The sequence below is a fragment of the Miniopterus schreibersii genome, assembly GCF_964146895.1.
Source record: "Miniopterus schreibersii genome assembly, chromosome: 5".
Lineage (NCBI taxonomy): Eukaryota > Metazoa > Chordata > Mammalia > Chiroptera > Miniopteridae > Miniopterus > Miniopterus schreibersii.
The window spans coordinates 48,622,121-48,643,030 of record NC_138106.1 but is presented as its reverse complement, the minus strand read 5'-3'; the positions used below and the strand labels follow the sequence as shown (position 1 = coordinate 48,643,030).

General features: G+C 40.5%; 1 protein-coding gene across 9 annotated transcripts in view; it reads left to right on the top strand.

Moving 5' to 3' along the window:
- The window catches only part of CD86 (CD86 molecule), a 71,495-nt gene that overhangs the window by 41,488 nt on the left and 9,097 nt on the right, over nucleotides 1-20,910 (top strand). For 7 of the 9 annotated variants that reach the window (XM_081138486.1, XM_081138484.1, XM_081138485.1 and 4 more), the window contains exons 4-7: nucleotides 2,099-2,407; nucleotides 5,128-5,274; nucleotides 12,094-12,133; nucleotides 13,400-13,467. In XM_081138486.1, coding sequence (XP_080994612.1) covers nucleotides 2,099-2,407; nucleotides 5,128-5,274; nucleotides 12,094-12,133; nucleotides 13,400-13,467 — 564 coding nt within the window. The remainder of the gene's footprint in view (nucleotides 1-2,098; nucleotides 2,408-5,127; nucleotides 5,275-12,093; nucleotides 12,134-13,399; nucleotides 13,468-20,910) is intronic. The other 2 variants (XM_081138490.1, XM_081138491.1) reach the window with 1 other exon arrangement.

Genomic DNA, 20,910 nt, shown 5'->3' with positions numbered 1-20,910 from the left:
GGCCATTACTCAGTTTATATAACCATATAGACCTCAAATCTCTTTTATATTCATTTCCTCCTTTGGTCGAAGATTTCTCACCCACTGAATCTTTGCTTAGAGCTCCTAGCGAGGCTGACAAATTTGGGTTTTCCCTTTAACCTTCCAGAGGTTGCTTATGAGTTGTTTGCTGCCCAACCATGAGCCTGGTAGACAGAAGGGAAATAACCCGATGCATATAGTCTAGAAACTGGCAAACCAGCTCCTTTGTTTCTCCAGGCTTGAAAAGCCTAAATGACACTACAGATTTTTAAAAATTATAATACAGTAAATTTAATTGTCTTTATTTTGGTGTAGAATTCTGTTAACTTTAACTTCTATATAGATTTTCTAATTACCACTCTTAAAAAAGGATATAAAACATCTCCACCTCCCTGAAAACATTTCCTCATGCTACCCCTTTGCAGTCACACCCTCACCACACCCATGACCCCTGTTTTTGCATCCTATAGCCTTGTCTTTTTGAGAACATCCTGTAAATGGAGCCACTAAGCATATAACCTTTTCAGATCAGCTTCTTTTATTCAACGTAATGCTTTGAAATATATTCAAGTTATTAGATGTATCAAAAGTCTGTTTCTTCTGATCACTGAGTAGCATTCTACTATTTATCCCCACTCAACCCATGAAAAGACATTGGGTTGTTTTCATTTTGAGGCTATTATGAATATAGATGCTGTAAATATTCATGTGCAAGTCTTTGTATGACCATACGTTTTCATTTCTCTAGGCTAGATAGCCAGGTGTGGGATTACAGATTAATTTTACAGATTAATTAGTTACAGATTAATTTTTGATGAAACTGGAAAAGGCAGATTAACACCAATTCTGAAACCAGAGTAAAGCAGAAGTAAAAATAGAAGTAGAATGGGAAGTTGCTCCCTTTAAGCCCTGTGTGACTCAAGCTAGGCTGCAGGGCTATAGGGACATTTAACCAAATGCTAAAGCAATGTTTTCAAAGTATGGCCAGGTTCTACAGAGAAACATAGTATGTTTTAGGTGAGACACAGACAATCATTTTAAAACATTTTTAATGGTTTTATATTTATTTTAATATGTATTAGAAAAACTATAACTAAATTATACAACCTGTGATTTCACAGATATTGCTAACAAGGCTACAGTAGATAGTACCATGGCATTCCCACCTTCTATAGACCACATAAAGTTACAAGCAGAGTGCTTAAGTAGTGTGTTGATATAGCAAAACTTGTAACTATGGCATGCAAATCACTGAAGTTTCAGAGACAATATGCTAAATTATACATCAGTATATAGAACCTACAAATGACCTAGTTACTCTGGAAGGAGAGCAAGATATTTGGCTGGCAGAGGGGGTAGGTGCCAGTGATCCTCAAGGGCCATAAAAATCTGAATGGTAAACAAGGCAAGAGAAGCTCTGTGTTTATTAACGTCATATATGGCTGGATTTGCCCTTCATCTTAAAGTATGTGATGAAGATACCTTGACAGTCATGCCCAAAACCAGTATTTTGAATATCTAAACCCCAAATCCCCACCCACTCACTTACCACCATCCTGCGTGGATTTCTGGGAGATAAGGCCCAGAGCACGTCAGCACCATGAACTCTGTTGGTTCTTGGTGGAATGTTAGCCTCAATTCCTTTATGTTCTTTTGGTCTGGTGACCTGAAGTGTACCCCATGGAACACTTGGGTCTGAAAGTCAGACCACTTCTCCTTCCAAAGACTTTATTTCTTAGAGAAGTAGCCTCATTATAAATTTTTGATGATTCAAATTTAACCCTTCTATCACTCAGACAGCATCCCCTTGATTTGGGTAAGCAGGAAGTAATCATGGCCCCAAACTCATTCTTAAAAAATAAACATAGGGCCATAATGTGGCTTTCACCATGGGCTGAGGCCCACCCTTTAGATACCCTGAGGATCCCAGGTGCACCCCCAGAGAGTTCCCAGATAAGGTGCCTACTCATTTGCTATTCTCTTCTAAATACATTTAAATTTAGACTGATTTCTTTCTCTCTCTCAACCCCTCCCTCTCTCTTTTTTTTTTTTTTTTGTATCTCTATTCTGCTTTCAGCTAACTTCAGTCAACCTGAAATAATGCTAATTTCTAATAGAACAGAAAATTCTGACATCATAAATTTGACCTGCTCATCTGTACAAGGTTACCCAAAACCTAAGAAGATGTTTTTTCTGAAAAAAACCATGAATTCAACTACTGAGTGTGATGGTGTCATGAAAATATTTCAAAATAACATCACAGAACTATACAACGTTTCTATCAGCTCGCCTTTTCCGGTGTCTCCTGAAACAAATGTGAGCATCTTCTGTGTCCTGCAACCTGAGACAACACAGACACAGCTTCTTTCTCAACCTTACAATATAGGTAAGGCTTCTTCCCAAGACTATGTCTTTTATCAGGTATTACACACAAATGGTTATAGCAGATCATCCAATGTCCCTTGCTTGCCAGGAAGCCTCCAACGGAGCCATTTTATACTCAGCGGGCTCCTGCTTCATCTGAGTGCTGCAGGGTCCAGGAGGCTATGAACCTATGGTGCACATGAGGAAGCACATTCTTAAGCCTTGAAACTAACCCAGTCTTTTGGGCTACCCTTGGATAGACAATTCTGAAGTTTAGGTCAGAAAATGCAACATTCCTCCAGGCTAGAATTCTTCCATTCTTTAACACACACACACACACACACACACACACATCAGGCACATCAGGCACATCAGGCACATCAGGCACATATACATATAGCACTTTTTGTGAGTATAGAACCATTCTAGACATTGTTGGTTGCAGGAGTGAAAACTAAAAGATATAAGACATGCTCTCTGCCCTCAAAGGCCTTCCAATAGAATTAGTGCTCCATGATGTATGCACATGAAAATCTGGATTTTAAAAAGATTGGATTGGAATCTAAATTATATTCCATGGAAATAAATTATAAATTTAAAAACAAGAGTGACTGTAATTAGTTTTGTAGGCAATCAGACATAGGCAAGTTCTTGAGGGTCAGGAACATCTTCCTAAAGGAAGTGGGATCTTATAACACAATAAAAGAAAGAATTGGGCTTAATGAATGTGGTGAGGTGATGACAGGTACTCAGACTTGTGGTGGCTTCCTGAACAGGAGGAAAAATTCTGAGACAGCATTCAGGCTTAGAAAGTGAGAGGACCACAATGGATTAGCAGTATCCAATGTGGGCGCAAGCGATAATGGTGGACATCAGTACATATGTGTCAAGGAAAGACTCAGAAGCAGAAATCCTTGCGGCATGTTGACAGTGCAGTATGGAGACCAGTCCAGCTGGAAGAAGGAGTTGAGACTAGGCTGTGCCCACTAATAGGAGCCTGCCATTTTAAAGTCATGGCTTTGCCCTTCAGGGACTGCATCTGTATTTGAAACCCCACTTTTGAGGAGCAGTGACTGCAAGATTCTTTCCTGGAATATGGGCGTTCTTCTCCCACACTGTCTCCATCACTGCTTGTTCTGTTGCTGACCCCTCCCCCCACCTATCTGCCTTCTGCTTGCCTTAGCCCCTTCTCCAGCTCTGGCCCCTTGCTTTGTCCCTTCCTAAGTGATCCTTCCAACTCTTTGCTCCATCTTCTGGCTTTGCTGCCTCCTTTCTCCTGATGTTCATACATAATTTGGCCTATGGACACATTCTTATGTACGGCCCCTAGGGCCAGTTCCTGCTAGCCAACTTTACCAGTGGGCCAATTCTCTCTCCTGCTATTGATTAACTTTGCTCAAATGCTCTCCCCTCTGAGAATTCAGTAAATGGTGAGGTCACCCAACCTGTCCTGGTTGCTTCTACTGTAGCCTGAGAGAGGCCTCTCCCAAGCTATCCCTGAAGTTCAGCACCTTCTTGGAGCTCCTAACATCACCACACATGACATGCTCTGGGGCCTTCTGCCATGGCTCCCACAGTCAACAAATGAATAGGGCCTTCCGACCACTATAGCCTCAGCTTCTCAGCTATTGCTAAAACGTTCCCAGCTGCCACCATCTCCAGCAACTTTGCAGCTCTAGTTGCATCAGGAAGCTGGGTCTGGCCTCTCTGTGACCCTATTCTATCTATGGCTTGATCAGAGATAGGTTAGACTTTGAGTCAAAGAATCTTTTTGGTTGTCAAAAGGTAGCAGTCTCCATGTTAAGAATATTCCCCCCTCCCCCTTTACTGGGAATGCCAAACAGGCCAAAGTGGGATGAACTAAAACAGGCTAAAAAAGTATTGGATAAGGTTTACACTAACTCCTCTTCTTAATGTCCCAGGATCAGGGCATGGGTCCACAAATTGCAGCTAAGCTAACGGGAGGTCAGCTGATCCTATTTTCCTATAATTTAGGATTAACTACCAGAACTGTTCCCATAAATGTTTATGAAGTGGGCTACTCAGTTCTAAGTATTTCCCCCAAAGCCTGCTTTTCAACTTCCTAGAAACTTGTGAGTCTCCATGCCAGGTAGTAAGTCTTGACCTCCCAGGAGCTGATTCTGACCCTGATTACTCAGGACATGAAGAGATAGCAAAGTTTTTCTAGTGGGTGAGACATGCTGACAGCCACACTTGGGGAAATCTGTAAAAGTGTAAAAAACAAACAAAAACAAAACTGAAGGTAGGACATCTGTGAGGAGGTTGTGATATTTGTCCAGGTGAGAGGTGTCTGGAGCCTGATCTGGAGATGATAGTTACCTTATTACAAAGGAAAATTCAGGACCTGGGGCCTGACTACACATGGGACTGAGGAAGCAGGTGTCACACAGATGACTGTACATTCAGAGCCTTGGCACAGATTCCAGAACCAAGGGCCAGGTTGACCATCTTCTCGATCACAGTCATTGTCATCCAAACCTCAGAGAAGGTAAGGGAGCTCAGTCCAGGCATTTATTTGGTCAGAGGCACTGGCTTGGTTCTTAGTTAGCTGCTAAAGACCCTGAGACTGGGACTTACTATGATCTCATATTATGTATTTCCAGCTCCTCTAGTGGTAGAACCCAGGGGAGAAGCTGGCATGTAAATAAGAGAACAGCAACAATTATAAACCTTTTATAATCAACCCTCCTGGCTGATTGAAAACTTGTGATCATTTTTTAGATGCAAAGCCACCTCAGCCACCTCAGCCTGCCCAAGACTTTGTCGTCCTGACTGCTTGTTTAATAATTGTGATATTCCCACTCGTGTGTGTGGTGTCCTATCTAATACTAAAGAAAATGAAGAAGCCTTGCCCCTCTCATGAATGTGGTGAGTCATTGCTCGTCCTCTCTGCAGAGTGTCACTTTGTAGCCACTTCCCTATCTGCTGCCTCCTGCAGCTCCTTGGCTGAGCCCAGACTGGCAAAAAGTCAACAAGAGGTTGGAGGAAAATGTTTCCCCTCAGGATTTGGAACTGAGTCCCATATAGATGAGACTCAGCAACTGATAACGTTGCTCTGGATTTCTAGGAAAGGCAACAGTTCTAACCTAAGATTTACAAATATACTCTGGTTTCCAGACAAAGTGGATTATTTCTTGCTTTACCTCCCTCTTCATAAGGTTACTGTCAGAATTCAATGAAGTAAAATAGTGAAAACACTTCTAAATGTTGTGATTGTAGACCTGTGATCAAGCAGGGATGTTTGGTGGAAGGAGGGGAGCATTAGATAACCATCAGATTTGCCTTCTCATTTCTAAAATAGGTTTCCTGAGCAGTTAGATGAATTGTTCCCCACTGACTTTTAAAAATAATATTAACTTTTATTGATTACCATGTATTACATATGCATTACCAAATATACTGGGAGGGAAATCACCTATAGTTTCACGAGTAAGAAAAAATCATTATGCCGACAATATTTAGTGTATATCTTCCAGGTATTTTTAATGTATAAATCTATGTTATTTTCCATAAGTGGGATAATATTATAAGGACTGTTCTTTGTTGTTGTTGTTGTTTTACAATTAGGATAGCCTCAGATGTTTTCTAACTTATTTGTACTAAATGTAGAAAAAAATATTTGATGTCATTAAATATCATTCCACAGTATTCTACATGCAAGATATTCCATTATGTGAATATACCTTAATTTATTTAACCAACTCCATATTGTTGGACTCTTGGGTTGTTCCCATACTTTTGCTATTGTAAACAGCACTACATTCAGCAACCTCCCCATATCTGTTGTAAAAGTAGCCTGTGTTTAGTGGGGGAAAGGTAGATCCTGACTCGAGAATAATCCCTGTATATGCTTTGGGTTGGTTTAGGCAAAGTTGTAAGATAAGGTTGGATTTTATCTCAGTAATTGATCTCTAGTAGAAGTTTGGTTGGTGTTAATAAGGTAACTTTCTTATTCATTCATTTATGGTAAAATGAATAATGCTTCTGGTCAGCATCTTATTTAAGATTTCAGTGTATTGATTTTAAGACCCATCTAGAAAATAGATGATGAGATTAGCAGTCATTCATTTCATCCACTGTATTTTAAAAATAGAAAATTGGGGAGTGATTATCCAATTTCAATAAATTAACACAAAGCATATGGCAGAGCAATTCAAACTGCTACAGTAGGGAAAATTCAGTGTACAGGATCAGATATGTGGCTATACCATGTTTGTTCAGGCTTTGACTTTTCAAGGTGAGAGTTTTGAACTTCTCTTTCTTTCAGTCTTATAACCTTTAGAATTGGCTAACTGTGCAGAAGCAACCTTTGGGAATAAGCTGTCTCCTAAATTTGCTTTCACATTGGAATGATTAGCTTACAAATTAAAACAAAGAAGAAGGGATGGAGAAAAAGAGAGTAAGAATGTTTCTTCCCCCCAGGAGGCAATCAGAAAAATTCAGAAGAGTAGAGAAGGGAGTTAAAGAGGAGGATGTTTGTGTATACATGAGAGAAATGGGAAGGGGTTTTAAGAAGCTATATGTGTGCATTTGAAGTGGTCAAATTGAGCTATGAGTGGTAAAAGGCAGAAGACATCAAGAGAGCACAGCACATATATGACACCCCCCCAACACACACACACACACACACACACACACACACAAGAACCTGATAAAAAGTACTGGTAGGAAGAAGCTGTTTGGTCAGTCACCTGTGCCAGTGAGTTTGGTCAAAGAGAAGAGCCTTGATACCACTGGAGGAAGGGAGATGTACCAAATAGCTATGACATGTAGATATGAGATGTTTGTAAATTTGGGCTCTATAACTTCAGCAATGTCTGCACTTGCTTTGTGGATTCCTCTGGCATTGGCTATATGATAAACAGAATAATGCTCTCAACAAGGTATTCACCTCCCATACCCCAGAATCTATAATATTTCCTTACATGGCAAAGGGCACTTTCATATGTGATTAAGACTGACCTTAAGATGATGAAATTATCCTGTATTATCCAAGTGGACCCAGTCTAATGACATGAGTCAGAGAACCTTTCCCAGCTTGGTTAGAAAAATGAGATGGAAGGAGGAGAGATCCAAAGCTTAAGACAGGCTCAACCTACAATTGCTGGCTTTGAAGATGGAGGAAGGGGCCATGAGCCAAGAAATGTAGGCAGCCTTTAGAAGCTGGAATGGCCCTCAGCTGAGAGCCAGCAAAGAAATGGAGATAGTCCTACAACCACAAGGAACTAAATTCTGCCAATAGACAGGCATGAATGAAAGCAGTCATGATCCATCCACAGAGACACAAGCTTACTGATAACCTATAGGAGTTTCTCAGAAAATGGAGCTTCCTCCTAATCCAGTATTAATCATTTCCTCAGAGGAGACAACCCTCAAATTAATTAACTTGGCATCATAAGTCCTTTCCAGTGTTTGTTCATAATTATAGTGTTTTTCCCCCTCAACCATACATATTTACCCTGTTTAGCCTGTTAAATTAATAAAGGGAAAATGGCATGGTTATTCTAGCTGGCTTCTAATCTCTCTTCTCTATTTTTATTTTTATTTTGTCAAACAAGGCAGATAAGGCATGAGAAATTGTCATCCTGAATTACTTTTTTTTTCCCAATCAAAAGCTACCCTATCAGCTTACCCATTGAAGTTTTGCTTCCTCATTTGGGTTTTGTGTGACTGAAATCTGTATATAATGTTGCCCTAGCCACCAACGGTTTTTTTTTCAACTTGCCTCCCTCCACCAAACCTGAAAGAGTCTCATCTTCTTGAGGAATGATTTCTTAAAGGGCAGTGTCTTTTCCATAATAAATCACTTTAACCACCATTTAAATGGAAATCTTCTCAGGGCTTAAAAACTGAAAGTTGGTGATATCATATCTGCTCCTCTAAATGCTAAATTTGTAATCAAATCCAAAAGGTTAGACATCTTTTTTATTGTCTGCTTTCACTTTAAAATAGAAGAGTGTGTGTGTGTGTGTTTAAATGGTGATGATTTTGTCATAGGTATAAAAGGATAATTTATTCTGCATTGGCCTACAGACATTTGAAATACTCAATTCAGCTATAAGCACCATTATTTTCAAGAGGAACTTGGACAAATACAGAACCTAACAAGGTTTATTTTGTCTGGAAACTGAATCTCATAACAAATAGCTCAAGTAACCAAGGATGCTTAGCTGGGGGGTGGGGAGCCTTGTGGAGGACACAAGTAGTGCCTACAAATATCTGAAGATCTGCCACAGGGTACAAAGATCATATTTAACTGTGGCTCCAAAGGGCATCTCAATGGATGAAGGTTATAAGAAGGCATATGGAAATAAGAGATACTTTTCTAACAATTAAAGCTCTTTTAAAAGTATATAGACGGCACAGACTTCTTCTTCCTCACATGAAGGATTAACTGCTACTGGAATTGCCTTCCTGCCATAAACAACTAGTAATCAGGCAAACTATGTAAAACAATGGTTTTAAGACATTGGACAATTGGCCCCAGAAAACTACAGTCCCTGAGATCAGAGAAAAGATGAGGTGAGCCCATCTTTGATTGCCCCCAATTTACTGTCTGGTCAGCGTCCAGGCAGCTCTGAAGTGTCCAGGGGAGCCCTCATATCAAAACTAGAAAAAAAATGACAAGGAAAAAGCTGCACATATCCCTTATGGACATAAATGCCAAAATCCTTAACAAAATTAGCAACTAGAATCTAGCAATATATTGATAATATGATACATTATGATCAAGTGGGGTTTATTCCAGGAACATAAGGTATGTTTAACATACAGAAACCAAGCACTAAAATTCACCATATTGACAAACTGGAAAGAAAAACTATGTGATCACATCAATGGATACAGAGAAAGCATTTGACAAAATTAATATCCATTCATGATTTTAAAAAAGAAAGGAAATCTCTTATAAAAGTAAGAATATGAAGGAGCTTCCTCAACTTGGCAAAAGACATCTTTTAAAATTCTTCAGTTAACATCATATTTAATGACAGCAGACTGATTGCTTTGCCCCTAAGATCAAGAATAAAGCAAAATGTTCCCTCTGACTATTCTTGTTCAACATTTTACTGGAGGTCCTGATCAGGGCAATAAGTCTAGAAAAAGAAATAAAAGGCATACATATTGGAAAGGAAGGAGCAAAACTCTGTCTTTTTTGCAGATAACATTATCGTGTTTGTAGAAAAGCCTAAGGAATCCATTAAAAGCTATTAGAACTAATTGAATGTAACAAAGTCACAGGATACATGGTTAATATACAAAATCAAAATCGATAGTATTTCTATATACAGACAACAAACAATTGGACACTGAACAAAATTTAAATACCAGTTACAGTAACATAAATAATATTAAAGGCTTGGGAATAAATTTAAAAAAACAAATACAAGACCCGTATACTAAAAACTAAAAAATATTATGACTCACAGAAATGAAAATGATCTAAGTAAGTGGAGAAACATGCCATGTTTATGGATCAGAAGACTAGGTATTAAGATATCCATTCTCTCCAAGTTGATTTATGGATTTAATGCAATACCAATAAAAATCCTTGCAGATTGTTTAGTGGAAATTAAAAGGTTGATTCTAAAAGTGATGTGGAAATGGAAAAGATCTACAGTTGACAAAACAAGAAAAATAAGACAATTCTGAAAAATAAGAACGAAACAGAGGACTTATACTACCTAATTTTAAGGTTCACTATACAGTTATAGTAATCAAGGCAGCATGATACTGGTGAAAGCAGACTCATCAGTCAATGGAACAAAATGGAAAGTACAAAAATAAACTCACATGGCCAACTGATTCGACAAAGGTGTGAAAGTAATTCCATGCAGAAAGGGTAGTCTTTTCAACAGATGATGTTGGGCAATTAGATATCCACATGGAAAATATGAAACTAGGCACACACAAAAATAACTTGAAGTGAATTATATATCTAAATGTAAGAGCTAAAATTAAAAGGCTTTTGAAAGAAAGCAGAAGAGAAAATCTTCATGACCTTACCTTACCCAAATCTTAGGGCACAATGTGTGCAAACCATACCATAAAAACGTAAATTGATAAGCTGAGATTCATCAAAACTAAAACCTTTTGCCCTTTGATTTTCTTAAGAAAATGAAAGGTCAAGCCACAGACTTGGAGAAAATATTGCAAAAATGTATATCTGATAAAGGACTTATATCCAGAATATATAATTATATATTACTACTCAGTAATAAGAAGACAATCCATTTAACAAAAGGCAGGGAGCAAAAGACTTGAACAGACACTTAACAGAAGAAGGTATATAAAAGACCAATAAACATAGTCACACAGTCACAACATCATTAGTCATTAGGGATATACACATGAAAGCCATAACAAGATACCATTACATACCCACGAACATGGCTAAAATTAAAAGGACTAATAAGTACCGGGTTCTGAGGAAGATGTGAAACTACTGACATTCTCATGCACTGTTGCTACACAGCCCTGCAGTTCTAGATATTTCCCATGAGAAATAAAAACCACATGTCTACGCAAAGGCACACATACGAATGTTCACAGCAGCCTTCTTTATGGTACGCATCCCTGGCATCCCGAGGTTTTATCAATTGGCGAATGAATAAACTAATGGTGGGATAATGCTGGTAACATGCCACAACACGGATGAATTTCAAAAGCATTGTGTGTGCTAAGTGAAAGACTCCAGGCGCTACAGCGCTACACACTATATGATCCTACTTATACGAAATTCTGCAAAAAGCAAAGCTCTTGTGACATAAGTGGATCAGTGGTTACCAGGGCATAGGGTGGGGGAAAGGGGCAGCAGGGAACTTTGGGGACTTATATAAATGTTCTATATCTTGGTTATGGTGGTAATTACATGACTGAATACCCTTGTTAAACTCACCAAAATCTCTATGAAAAATGATTGGATTTTATTGTATATTAATTATACCTCAATAAAGCTGATTATTTTTCAACATGCACTCAGACACACACACACACACACACACACACACACACACTAGAGAACTGCCACTGATAGAAAGTGTTCAAACCGTCAGGGGAGCTGTTGAGAGGATCCCTGTGGTCCCTAAATTCCTCCATGGACACCCAGGTTAACAACCCCTGCTGTCAGGCTCTGAGTGGGACCTAGCACTATCACAGCAGTCAGCCTAGAGGAATTTGCACCCCAGGTTGCATCAGTAGTAAGTCCGTACAGTAGCAACTCAGGCTTTGGGAGGTCCAGCCGGCTGGAGCTTCCCCACTCGGGCCCATGCATCCGACACTGTGTAGCTGGTCGTGCCAGCTGGCCAACCCACTTTTACATCATCTTTTCCTCCTAAATCTTACTTTCAGAAAAGGATTGGAAACTCTTGTCTGATCACTAACTGACGGCTGAAACTAAATGTGTTACCCCTCCCACTAGTATTTTTATTTTAGCAAAGACTAAATTTGTAAGTGAAAATCCTATTTCAACCTTAGAACTTGCGGCACAGTGAGCGAATGAAGACATTTACGTTTTGGATGCGAGGAGCTCCTTCCCAGTGCCCCTGATGCTGATTCAAGTAACCATCTATTTCACATGGGATGCTACAACTTTTCTCTGAGTCCTAGGACTTCGGAGCCTCTTCGCACTTTTCCTCTTTTAGTGTCTTTGGGCAATGCATTTTCTGAGGTGGTTTTGCTCTCTTTCAGAAGTCGTCCAAGCAGAAGAGGAAGAGAGCGAACAGGAAAGGTGAGTCCTGACCCTACAACGTTGTTGAAAGAGGTCTGATTCCCAGAGGGTCTATAACTTGACTAGGCTTCAATCTGAGGCCTGCTGAGATTCCAGCAAACACGAGCTAACGGGGAGGGAAAGCAAAGCGAGATGAGAAGGACCTGGAGGAAAATGTCCTAGTTGTAAATGGATGGCGGGGTGTCCGATGCGCAGTGCTCAGTCACGGCCAAGTGAGCAGTCATTACCAAAGGGGTCTGCTGCGGCTGAGTCATATTCACCACGGTGACCCCGGGGCGCAGCACGATGCCTGGACTGGTGAGCATCCCACACGTGTGGAGTGAACGCACGAATACGTGAGGAATGACAGGGTGTTCCATTTAGCTCCGTGTCTTTGAATCTGCTGTGCCCTCTGCTTGGAATATTCTTCTGCTACTTCTTCACTTCGTCCTTCAGATCTTGGTTCAAGCAGCACTTTCTTAAAAATCCTTCCCAAACTAGATTATGTCAGCCTATGATAATGTCATGTGAATCCCTGTCCTCTTACTTTATAATACCAAGTATATTTACATATATGCGTTATTGTCTTGTTAAACTCTATAAACTGAACTAAACTAAACTCTATAGAGGGCAGGGATCGTATCAGTTAAGCTCATCACTGTACCGCCAGCACCCAGCAGCGCATGGAGTATAGTAGGTGCTCAATAAATATTTATTGAAAACATTGAATGTGTGCATGAAGGAACACATGAAGATTCCTGGTAATCAGTCCTTTCACAACATGACGCAATCAGATTGTCCATACCTCCATCCCCATTGAGGAATCGAGCTTGTCAAGAATGCCAGGGCTCTAGCTGCATGGCCTGGGGTCAAAGCAACCCTCAGTGAAGAGCCTGGTCACAGAGACGCAGTTCAGATCCCAGGGTGCATAGGGCCTCTCTGGATACACCAGCCACTGTGAGCCTAGGGATCCTGGGTGGTGAGCCAAGGTCCTGAGATCTTGCCTGCCCTGTCAGACTCAGTTCAGAAATGGTCCGGAAGGGAAGAGCCTACAGAGGGAAGGCAGCAGGGACTCAGCACAGGGCAGGGACAGGCCGAGACAAAAGTAAAGGGTAGTTATTGGAGGAAGTGTGGATGACACTTCTCCACCTCTCTCTTCAATAGTTTGTTTCACCTCACTCCTATCACAGTGCCCCCTATATTTGGCCCTGTCATTGAAATCTAGAAAAAGGGAAGTGGCTCTACTGTGAAATCTAACCCAACTGTTTTTTTTGTTTTTTTTTCCAGAGTAGAAAACCGTGTACCTGAAAGGTCTGACGAAGCCCAATGTGTTAACATTTCGGAGACAGCCTCAGGTGATAAAAGTGCTACACATTTTTAATTAAAGAGTAAAGTCCATTTGACTATTTTTTTTATCCCTTGTGGGGTGGTTCCTCTTTATTTTTTTTATTTTTTAATTAAATTTATTGGAATGGCATTGGTTAATAAGATCATATAGGTTTCGAGTGCACAAGCCTATGATATACATGCTTTCCTTTTCAAGTTCTTGGCTGACCTTTTTTTTTAAATCCTCACCAGAGGGTAGTTTTTCCATAGCTTTTCAGAGAGGGTGGAGGGAGGGAGAAAGAGAGAGGGGAACAGCAATGTGAGAGGAACACATCAACTGGTTGCCTCTGCATGCACCCCAACCAGGGCTGGGGGTCGAGCCTGCCCTGGGCGGAAATCGAACCCGGGACCCTTCAGTCTACATGCTGACGCTTTAACCACTGAGCCAAACTGGCTAGGGCTTGGCTGACCTTTTTATTATCTCTCTTAACCTTCGCAGAGGGCAAGACAATATTACCATTAATAACAGTGGAGGCTCTAGGACCCCTCTAAATGAAACAGCCTCTCTATGATGCCAGCTCTTTTTCCTATGCCAGGAGCAGATTTTATCTGCTGCTTTTCCTCTCAGAGCACACTGATTGGCTCCTAATGTTTAGGACCGATGCCTCCTGTTTCAGATTCGATCTCTTTTCTTAATTTTACACAGTGTGTTTTCTGTAGGACTCCCATTTCTTTGAATAGTGCCTTTTGTCTACTCTGGATTCTAAGGTAGTACCTCAATCTATCCTGTATATCAATGACTGGACACCTCCCTCTCCAGTCTAAGTGGGAGCTATATATTTTATGTCTGTATATAGTGTTAATATTAACATTTTGAAATATAAAGAAATATGTACTCTAGTAATATAATTATGATGCCTTGAGAAATGTCTACCCTCTGGTAAGGAGTTCTTGTTCTTCTGTGAGGGTCAGTGAGGAAAGCAGACGAACTCAGAATTTGGGAGACTAGGAGAGGCAGAGATGGAAGCACTCTGGATCCTGGAGCCATTTCCATGTTGGTTGTTGATGACATTGAAGAGGACACACGTGTCCAACAAGCTATCGCTAAGCCTTAGCCGAGAGTGCTGGATAAAGCAGGACAGTGCTGTGCATCGTGAGCCCTACTTCTCTTGTTGACAAAACTGGCTGAGATGGTGGCCTGGGCAACTGCGCAAGAGCCAATAGAGAGATCACAATACTCAAAAAAGAAAAAAATGAAAGATCTTGACCAACAGAGATGCATATGAATGCTCAGTCTGTCCAGTCCTTTCACAAGCCTTGGGACAAGCAATAGACGGACAGTTTGTCCAAGTGGACTTAAGACAGACAGTTGTTTCCTGGGTGGTCAGCGAGAGGTTTTGATGATACCGGGTTGTTGTGATGTTTCACCTGGCTGAAAGCGGAGCTTGGGATAGAGGGCTATCATCTTGATAAATGGAGGGACACTTAGGACTTTTCCAACTAATGGCTGAGAGACAAAGAGCTGGAATAAAATTAGTAAGACCAGGATGCAAATCATCCAGAAGTTGACTTACTTAGCTCATAGATACCCTAAGAACATATTGGCTGGCCCAGAACAGTGCTAGTGAACTTGTGTCTGAAGACAATGAGCATCGTTCTCAACTAGAAAACTGGATGCAGGAGAGGAATATAATAGCCAGACCCTGGCTCTAAAGCAACATCACTAAGGGATGGAGCAGCTTCAGTTGAAACCTAGAGAGAACTTTGGGAGGCTACAGAAATAGCTCCGTAGACCCTGGAGAGTTCTAGACAACTGGGATAGCCATGCTTGTTCTTGTAACATTACCATTTGTGTGCTCTGCCCTGCTTCTGCCTTCCTTAGACTCTAAGCATTTTGTTGGTTCCTAACATGTTTTGTACAAAGCAGTTCTCAGTAAATTTTCATTAAATTGATGTAAAAGTCTACTTTTTGCTTCTACTTCATCAGTACTACTCAACCCCTGTAGACTGACGTTACTCCGTCTTCCTAATGTACTTCCTTCATCTTGATGTCTCTGTGGTAGCCTCATTGTCCAAGCACCCCAACTAGAAGCCTCTGACTCATCCCAAACCTTCTCCTCTTTCCTTTCCCCAACCACTGTATGAGAAAGAGGGGCTAATATAATTCTATATGTTAATCTCAGTAATAAGACATAAAAGATTGGGTAAGACAGGTTGTTTCTAAAGACAACTGGGAAATTTGGAGTTAAGCAAGAGATACTTGCTTTTCAGTTTGTTACCTTGTATACTGTGTAATTTTTAAATTGTGTGCTTTTATATACACTAAACAAAGGCTAATGTAAAAGTAGTCCTTACATTATTATAAATTCCTATAACTATACTGTATATTTGAAAGTTGCTAAGAGAATAGATCTCAAAAGCTCTCATTAGAAGAAAAAATAATTTGTAACTATGTGTAGTGATGGATGTTAACTAAACTTATTGTAGTAACCATTTCACAGCATAAATCATTATCTTGTAAGTCTAAAACTAATACGTTACATGTCAATGATATTTCAATTAAAAATAATAAATAAATAAATAAATAAATAAATAAATAAATAAATAAATAAATGCAGGGAAATTCTGGGGGGAAAACTGTCTAGGCTCTGTGAGGGCAGGAATGTGTCTAACTTTTTCATCAATGAATCCCAGGGAACCTAAGATAGTACCTCAAAACTATTTGTTTAAATATTGAATGAAACATTAATATGTCCTCTGGTAAAAACATCCTTCCTTTGTATATTAAATTCTCTAGACCTTCTGGGTTCCTTCTATGTTTCTTTTCTGGGGAAAAGAAGGACAAGAAAGGTTAAAAGAGGTTTACCTTGTACCAGGGACTCTTCTGAACCTTTAATTTACTATCCCACTTAATACTCATAATGACCCTCTGATGTCAGTATTGGGATATGATGCCCATTTTGCTGATGAGGAAACTTAGGGACAGCGAGGTTAAAGCAATTTATCCACGGTCTCTAACTTAGTAAGTGGCAGAGCTGGGTGACATTTTGGAAAGCATCACCCCCTCTATCCCTTTATTTCCCAGCTCCATGTTTTCTGGCCATAACAGACAGCATTTTGGTTGGTTGCAGGTTGAGTGCCTGTACCACATCTTGCATTACACTAGCTCAGCCCTCCAAGGTGGTACCTCCTGAGGACATGTCACTTACTTTTCCTGAAGCCACTCCATCATCTCATAAGGCAGAAGCTGTGGATGATAAGGCACATGATTTGACCAGTGAAGATGAGTTTTTGGTCAGGGGGAAAGTAAACTACAATTGCTGCTTCCCAATCCTCCCCCTCCGCCCCTGCCACTTACTGTTCTTTTGCAATTCACCCTCCTCCCTCCACTATTCTGAAGCCAGTTTCATCCACTCAGTGCCCTCATATGTGTTAGCACAGGCCGGAAAGCACAGAGTCATCTCTGACTACTCCCCTCTGACCTTTCCCTCAACACCCACTGCTCACCTCCACTGTATTGCCACATCCAGGCCAGGCAAGTGTCCCTCCAGCTTTAGCATCCACCCCTTCTTTTCTCAGTCAGGCTCTTATTTCTAAGAACATGACAATCACCACCCAACTAACCCTAGTCTACTATCTCTCTTACCCTGCATTCTGTCCAGAACATCAAAAGGAACAAGGAGGTGAACAGTGAAAAGAAGACCCCTCTCACATTCCTTTATCCTAACCACAGAGGCAATTCCAACCTCCAGCTTCTGATGTATCTTTCCACAGACACACTATACCAATATGTAGTGTATATATAGTATGTATATACTTATACATGCATGCACATATATGTGTGCATGGATTTATTATATATGTGTGTATTCCATATATTATACATATTCTATGTATATTCCACATATATTCCATATATTTCATGTATATATTCCACGTGTGTGTGTGTTCATGAGTGTATTAGTGGTGCAGTCTCTGCAGTCTTGACTTAGTATACATAAATTTATTTGACCCATGTATTTTCAGTATGGTAACTCCATCTTCAAATGTGTGAGATGTCTCTCAATTCAAACACTTTTTTCTTTACCCTCTCCAGACAACAAGACTCCAGGCTTCTGCCAGGGTGGGAGAGGGAGGTTGTGCAGTGGTGTGAAATAGGAAAGGGGAGCTCAGCTCCAGCTGCTTCTCAAACAACCTTACCGAATCTTCTTTATTTCGGCCTTGATTTTTTCTCCGTATCTTCACCCTCACTTGCTTACCAGTCCTGCCAGTTCTTGAGATTTTTTTATGATGCTGGGGTGTAAATTGGGTTGTTTCTTGGGTTTCCCAACCAGCAAATAAGATTTGGCTGTCCTGTCTTGCCAGTTATTTACCACTCATCCACCTACTTTTCAGATTCCAAACTGTTGTCTCCTTCCCTATTCTTGCACTTGTTAAATTTTTCCATTTAAATTTAAAAATAATTTTTTCTTTAGTTTTAATGGAATTTCAAGAGGTAATGGAATTAGATGTGTATATTTAATCTACCACCTTACCTGGAACTCCACTACTCAAAATTTTCAAGAACATTACCATTGACTGCCTTCAACCTAAAACCCAAAGTCATCAACAGTGTGACTCAAAACTAACTCAACTCTCTTACCAACCTTATTGTTCCTCTTCTCATATTGTAAAACCATAATTCTGCCCAGTTTAGCTACTGATCATTTTTGAAATATAGCTTGTATTATCTGGGGTTTTTCACTTATGCTATTCTGGAATATTTCTGGAATGTTCTTCCCCATCTCTTTCTGCTTACTGAACTCTTGTTAAAGCTTGATTCAAATACCACCACCTTTGTGGGTCCACATACTTCACTGTTACCCAGGCTGCACAAAATTGACACCATATCCTTCTTATCCAAGAACATCCTTTCCAGCAATAATTCATTCTTGTTCCAACACTTTCCTTCCCCACCAAGCACCATGACTCTGGCCAATGACCAATTTATAGAGCAGCTCCAGGTTTCCCAAGGAGAACTTCAAGTCACTGAATAAGCAAGTATTCTCCTGGTTGTGCACAGCCTTAGTTCTAAACCCTTTGGTCTGGGCCGTTTCATGCTCTACATGCCAACTTCTCCCTAACTGCCCTGGCTTTCAACCACTGAATTGCCTCCTGTCCTTGCCACACCACTCAGACTTGATAATCAGCTCCTCCTCCCAGGTTAGAACTTTAGTTACCCACTCTAAGTACAACTTGGATTCACTCCCTTAAAGAGCTGCCTCTGGCTACCCAGGATAATCATCCCCTCACCCATCCCAGCCTCCAGAACCCATTATTTCAGAGCTTTCACACCAGACCAGCTCTTCCCAGCCAACAGGAAGCAGGGTTAACAGAGTACAGGATTCTACACAGGAGGTAGTGATATGCCCTGTTTCTACCCCTCAATTTTAGTAGACATCCTTATTAACTAAAGTAAAACCTCTCATTTCATGAAACTATATTTTAGAGCTTAAAAGAAGCCAACTAGTTATTGTCCCTCATGGGGGACTGATGGAGGCTGGGTATCACAGGAATTGGGAGACAGGGTCTGGAGAGATGGGACACAGAAAGTGAAGTGAACTCACTCAGAGGTGTGGGGCGGTGGCAAGGTTAAAGTAAAATAGAAAAGGAAAACTGTCCATTTATGGCAACATTTCTGAACCTTGCTGCACTTTATGTTTGCCTGCATGTCACAAAACACTTTTAATCATGTAGGCAGTTATCTCTGTCTGTTCTTTATATATTACTTAATACTTTCCTGTGAACAAGTATTAAGGATAAAAGGCATTAATAATGAAGGAAGCAGAAAAGAGATTAGAATCAGTTTTCACATCTTAGGAGGAAGCACATAAGATTTCCCACTTTTCAAATTACTTCCTATTAATCTACACTTTTGACTGTAGTAATAAAAAATGTTAGTGGAAAAGGAAAGGGAAATACATCTCAATATTTATAGGACCCTATACCTGCAGAGTCTAAATCAGAATCACAGAGCTGGAGGAACCAGAGATGCTTAGTCTTGGATCAAGGCCGTCTACTGATGAAGTATCCTAGCCTTCCTCCTCCTGGCACCAGTCATATTGTTTCCTACTCATATACACACAAGAACAGTAAAGTATTTTAAAAGCAAGTGTAACATAGAGATTAGAGTGCTCAGTACTTTTCAAGTGTTTTTATTATGAAAAGATACTTTTTTTAAACATACACTAACTTATTTCAGAAATTAGTTCTCTGTCCTGACACTGGTGCCAGCTCAATGCTACAAGTGGCTTCTCTTCCTAAAATCTGATTGTATATCATTGTTTCAGAGATTAAAAGCTGTGAATGTATGGTTTTTTAAAAAAATATATAGTGTTCAGAGTAAAAAGTCACTAAATCTTCCTAACAGTCTATTGAGAAATGGAAAAAACTTAGAAAGCATCCATTTTATGTGGCACATGAGAGCAAAGAGAAGAGGGATTCACCAAACACCAAAGAGAGCCATGACCAGATTAGGTTCCCAATCTTCAGACCAAGGTGCCGCTTGGTTCCTCCTGTTCGCTGGAAGAGCTGGGAAGTGGGCATGAGCACAGGGTAATGCAGCAAGAGCGTGGACTTTGGGTGGGATAGACTGGCACTGCTATAGTTGGCATGTTACCTTAGGCAAATTACTTAATCTCTCTGATTCTCAGTTTCCTTATGTATAAATAGAGTTAATAATGCATACATACCTCATGAGATCAAGGACAATCCAGATTATACAAATGAGAAGAAAAGAGGAGAGGAAGAGAGAGGAGAGGAACCCAGCAAACATGCAATTGTGAAGCTTGTAGCAGAGTGGGGTTGGGGGTGACGAGGGGGCATTAGTAGTGGGAGAATGGGAAGAGGAAACCCTCGTGGAGTAATAGGGCTGGGTGAGGATTTGCATATGACACTCAGCCCAGAAGTCCCTCCACACCTTGCTGAAAGCCAGAAATGCTCCTACAACTGCTCCTACATCAGCATCACATGAAGAAGTCGCTCTCTCAGCATCTCAACCCAAGGACTGAGATGATTGATGCAATCACCTTATGCCCATGGGACTTTTCCATCTTTACTGTCTGAGGCCAAAGCCATCTCTCTAAGACCTTCCTCATCTCCCCTTTGTCAAGATTATTTACAGACATTCAAAAAATATCTGCTTCTCTGTTAAGGTAGCAGAGAGCTCTGTTCTTGCTAAATAAAATTCTAAGCAGTCAGGTTGAGATAAAAAGGGGGGCAGGGGTCCCTAGCCAAGATTTTGAGGTCAGTCATGCAGAAGACGGTTTGTTGGGGAGAGGGGTGTGTGCAAATCAGAGGCAGGAAGATCAGTTAGGAAACTGGCACAAGTATGGCATTTCTAAGGATCTGAACTAGGCAAAGCCTCCTGACATTTCGAGACTGGATCCTGGTGCCTGGGCTCATCAGACCAGGGGCAGGGCCAAGTAGACTTC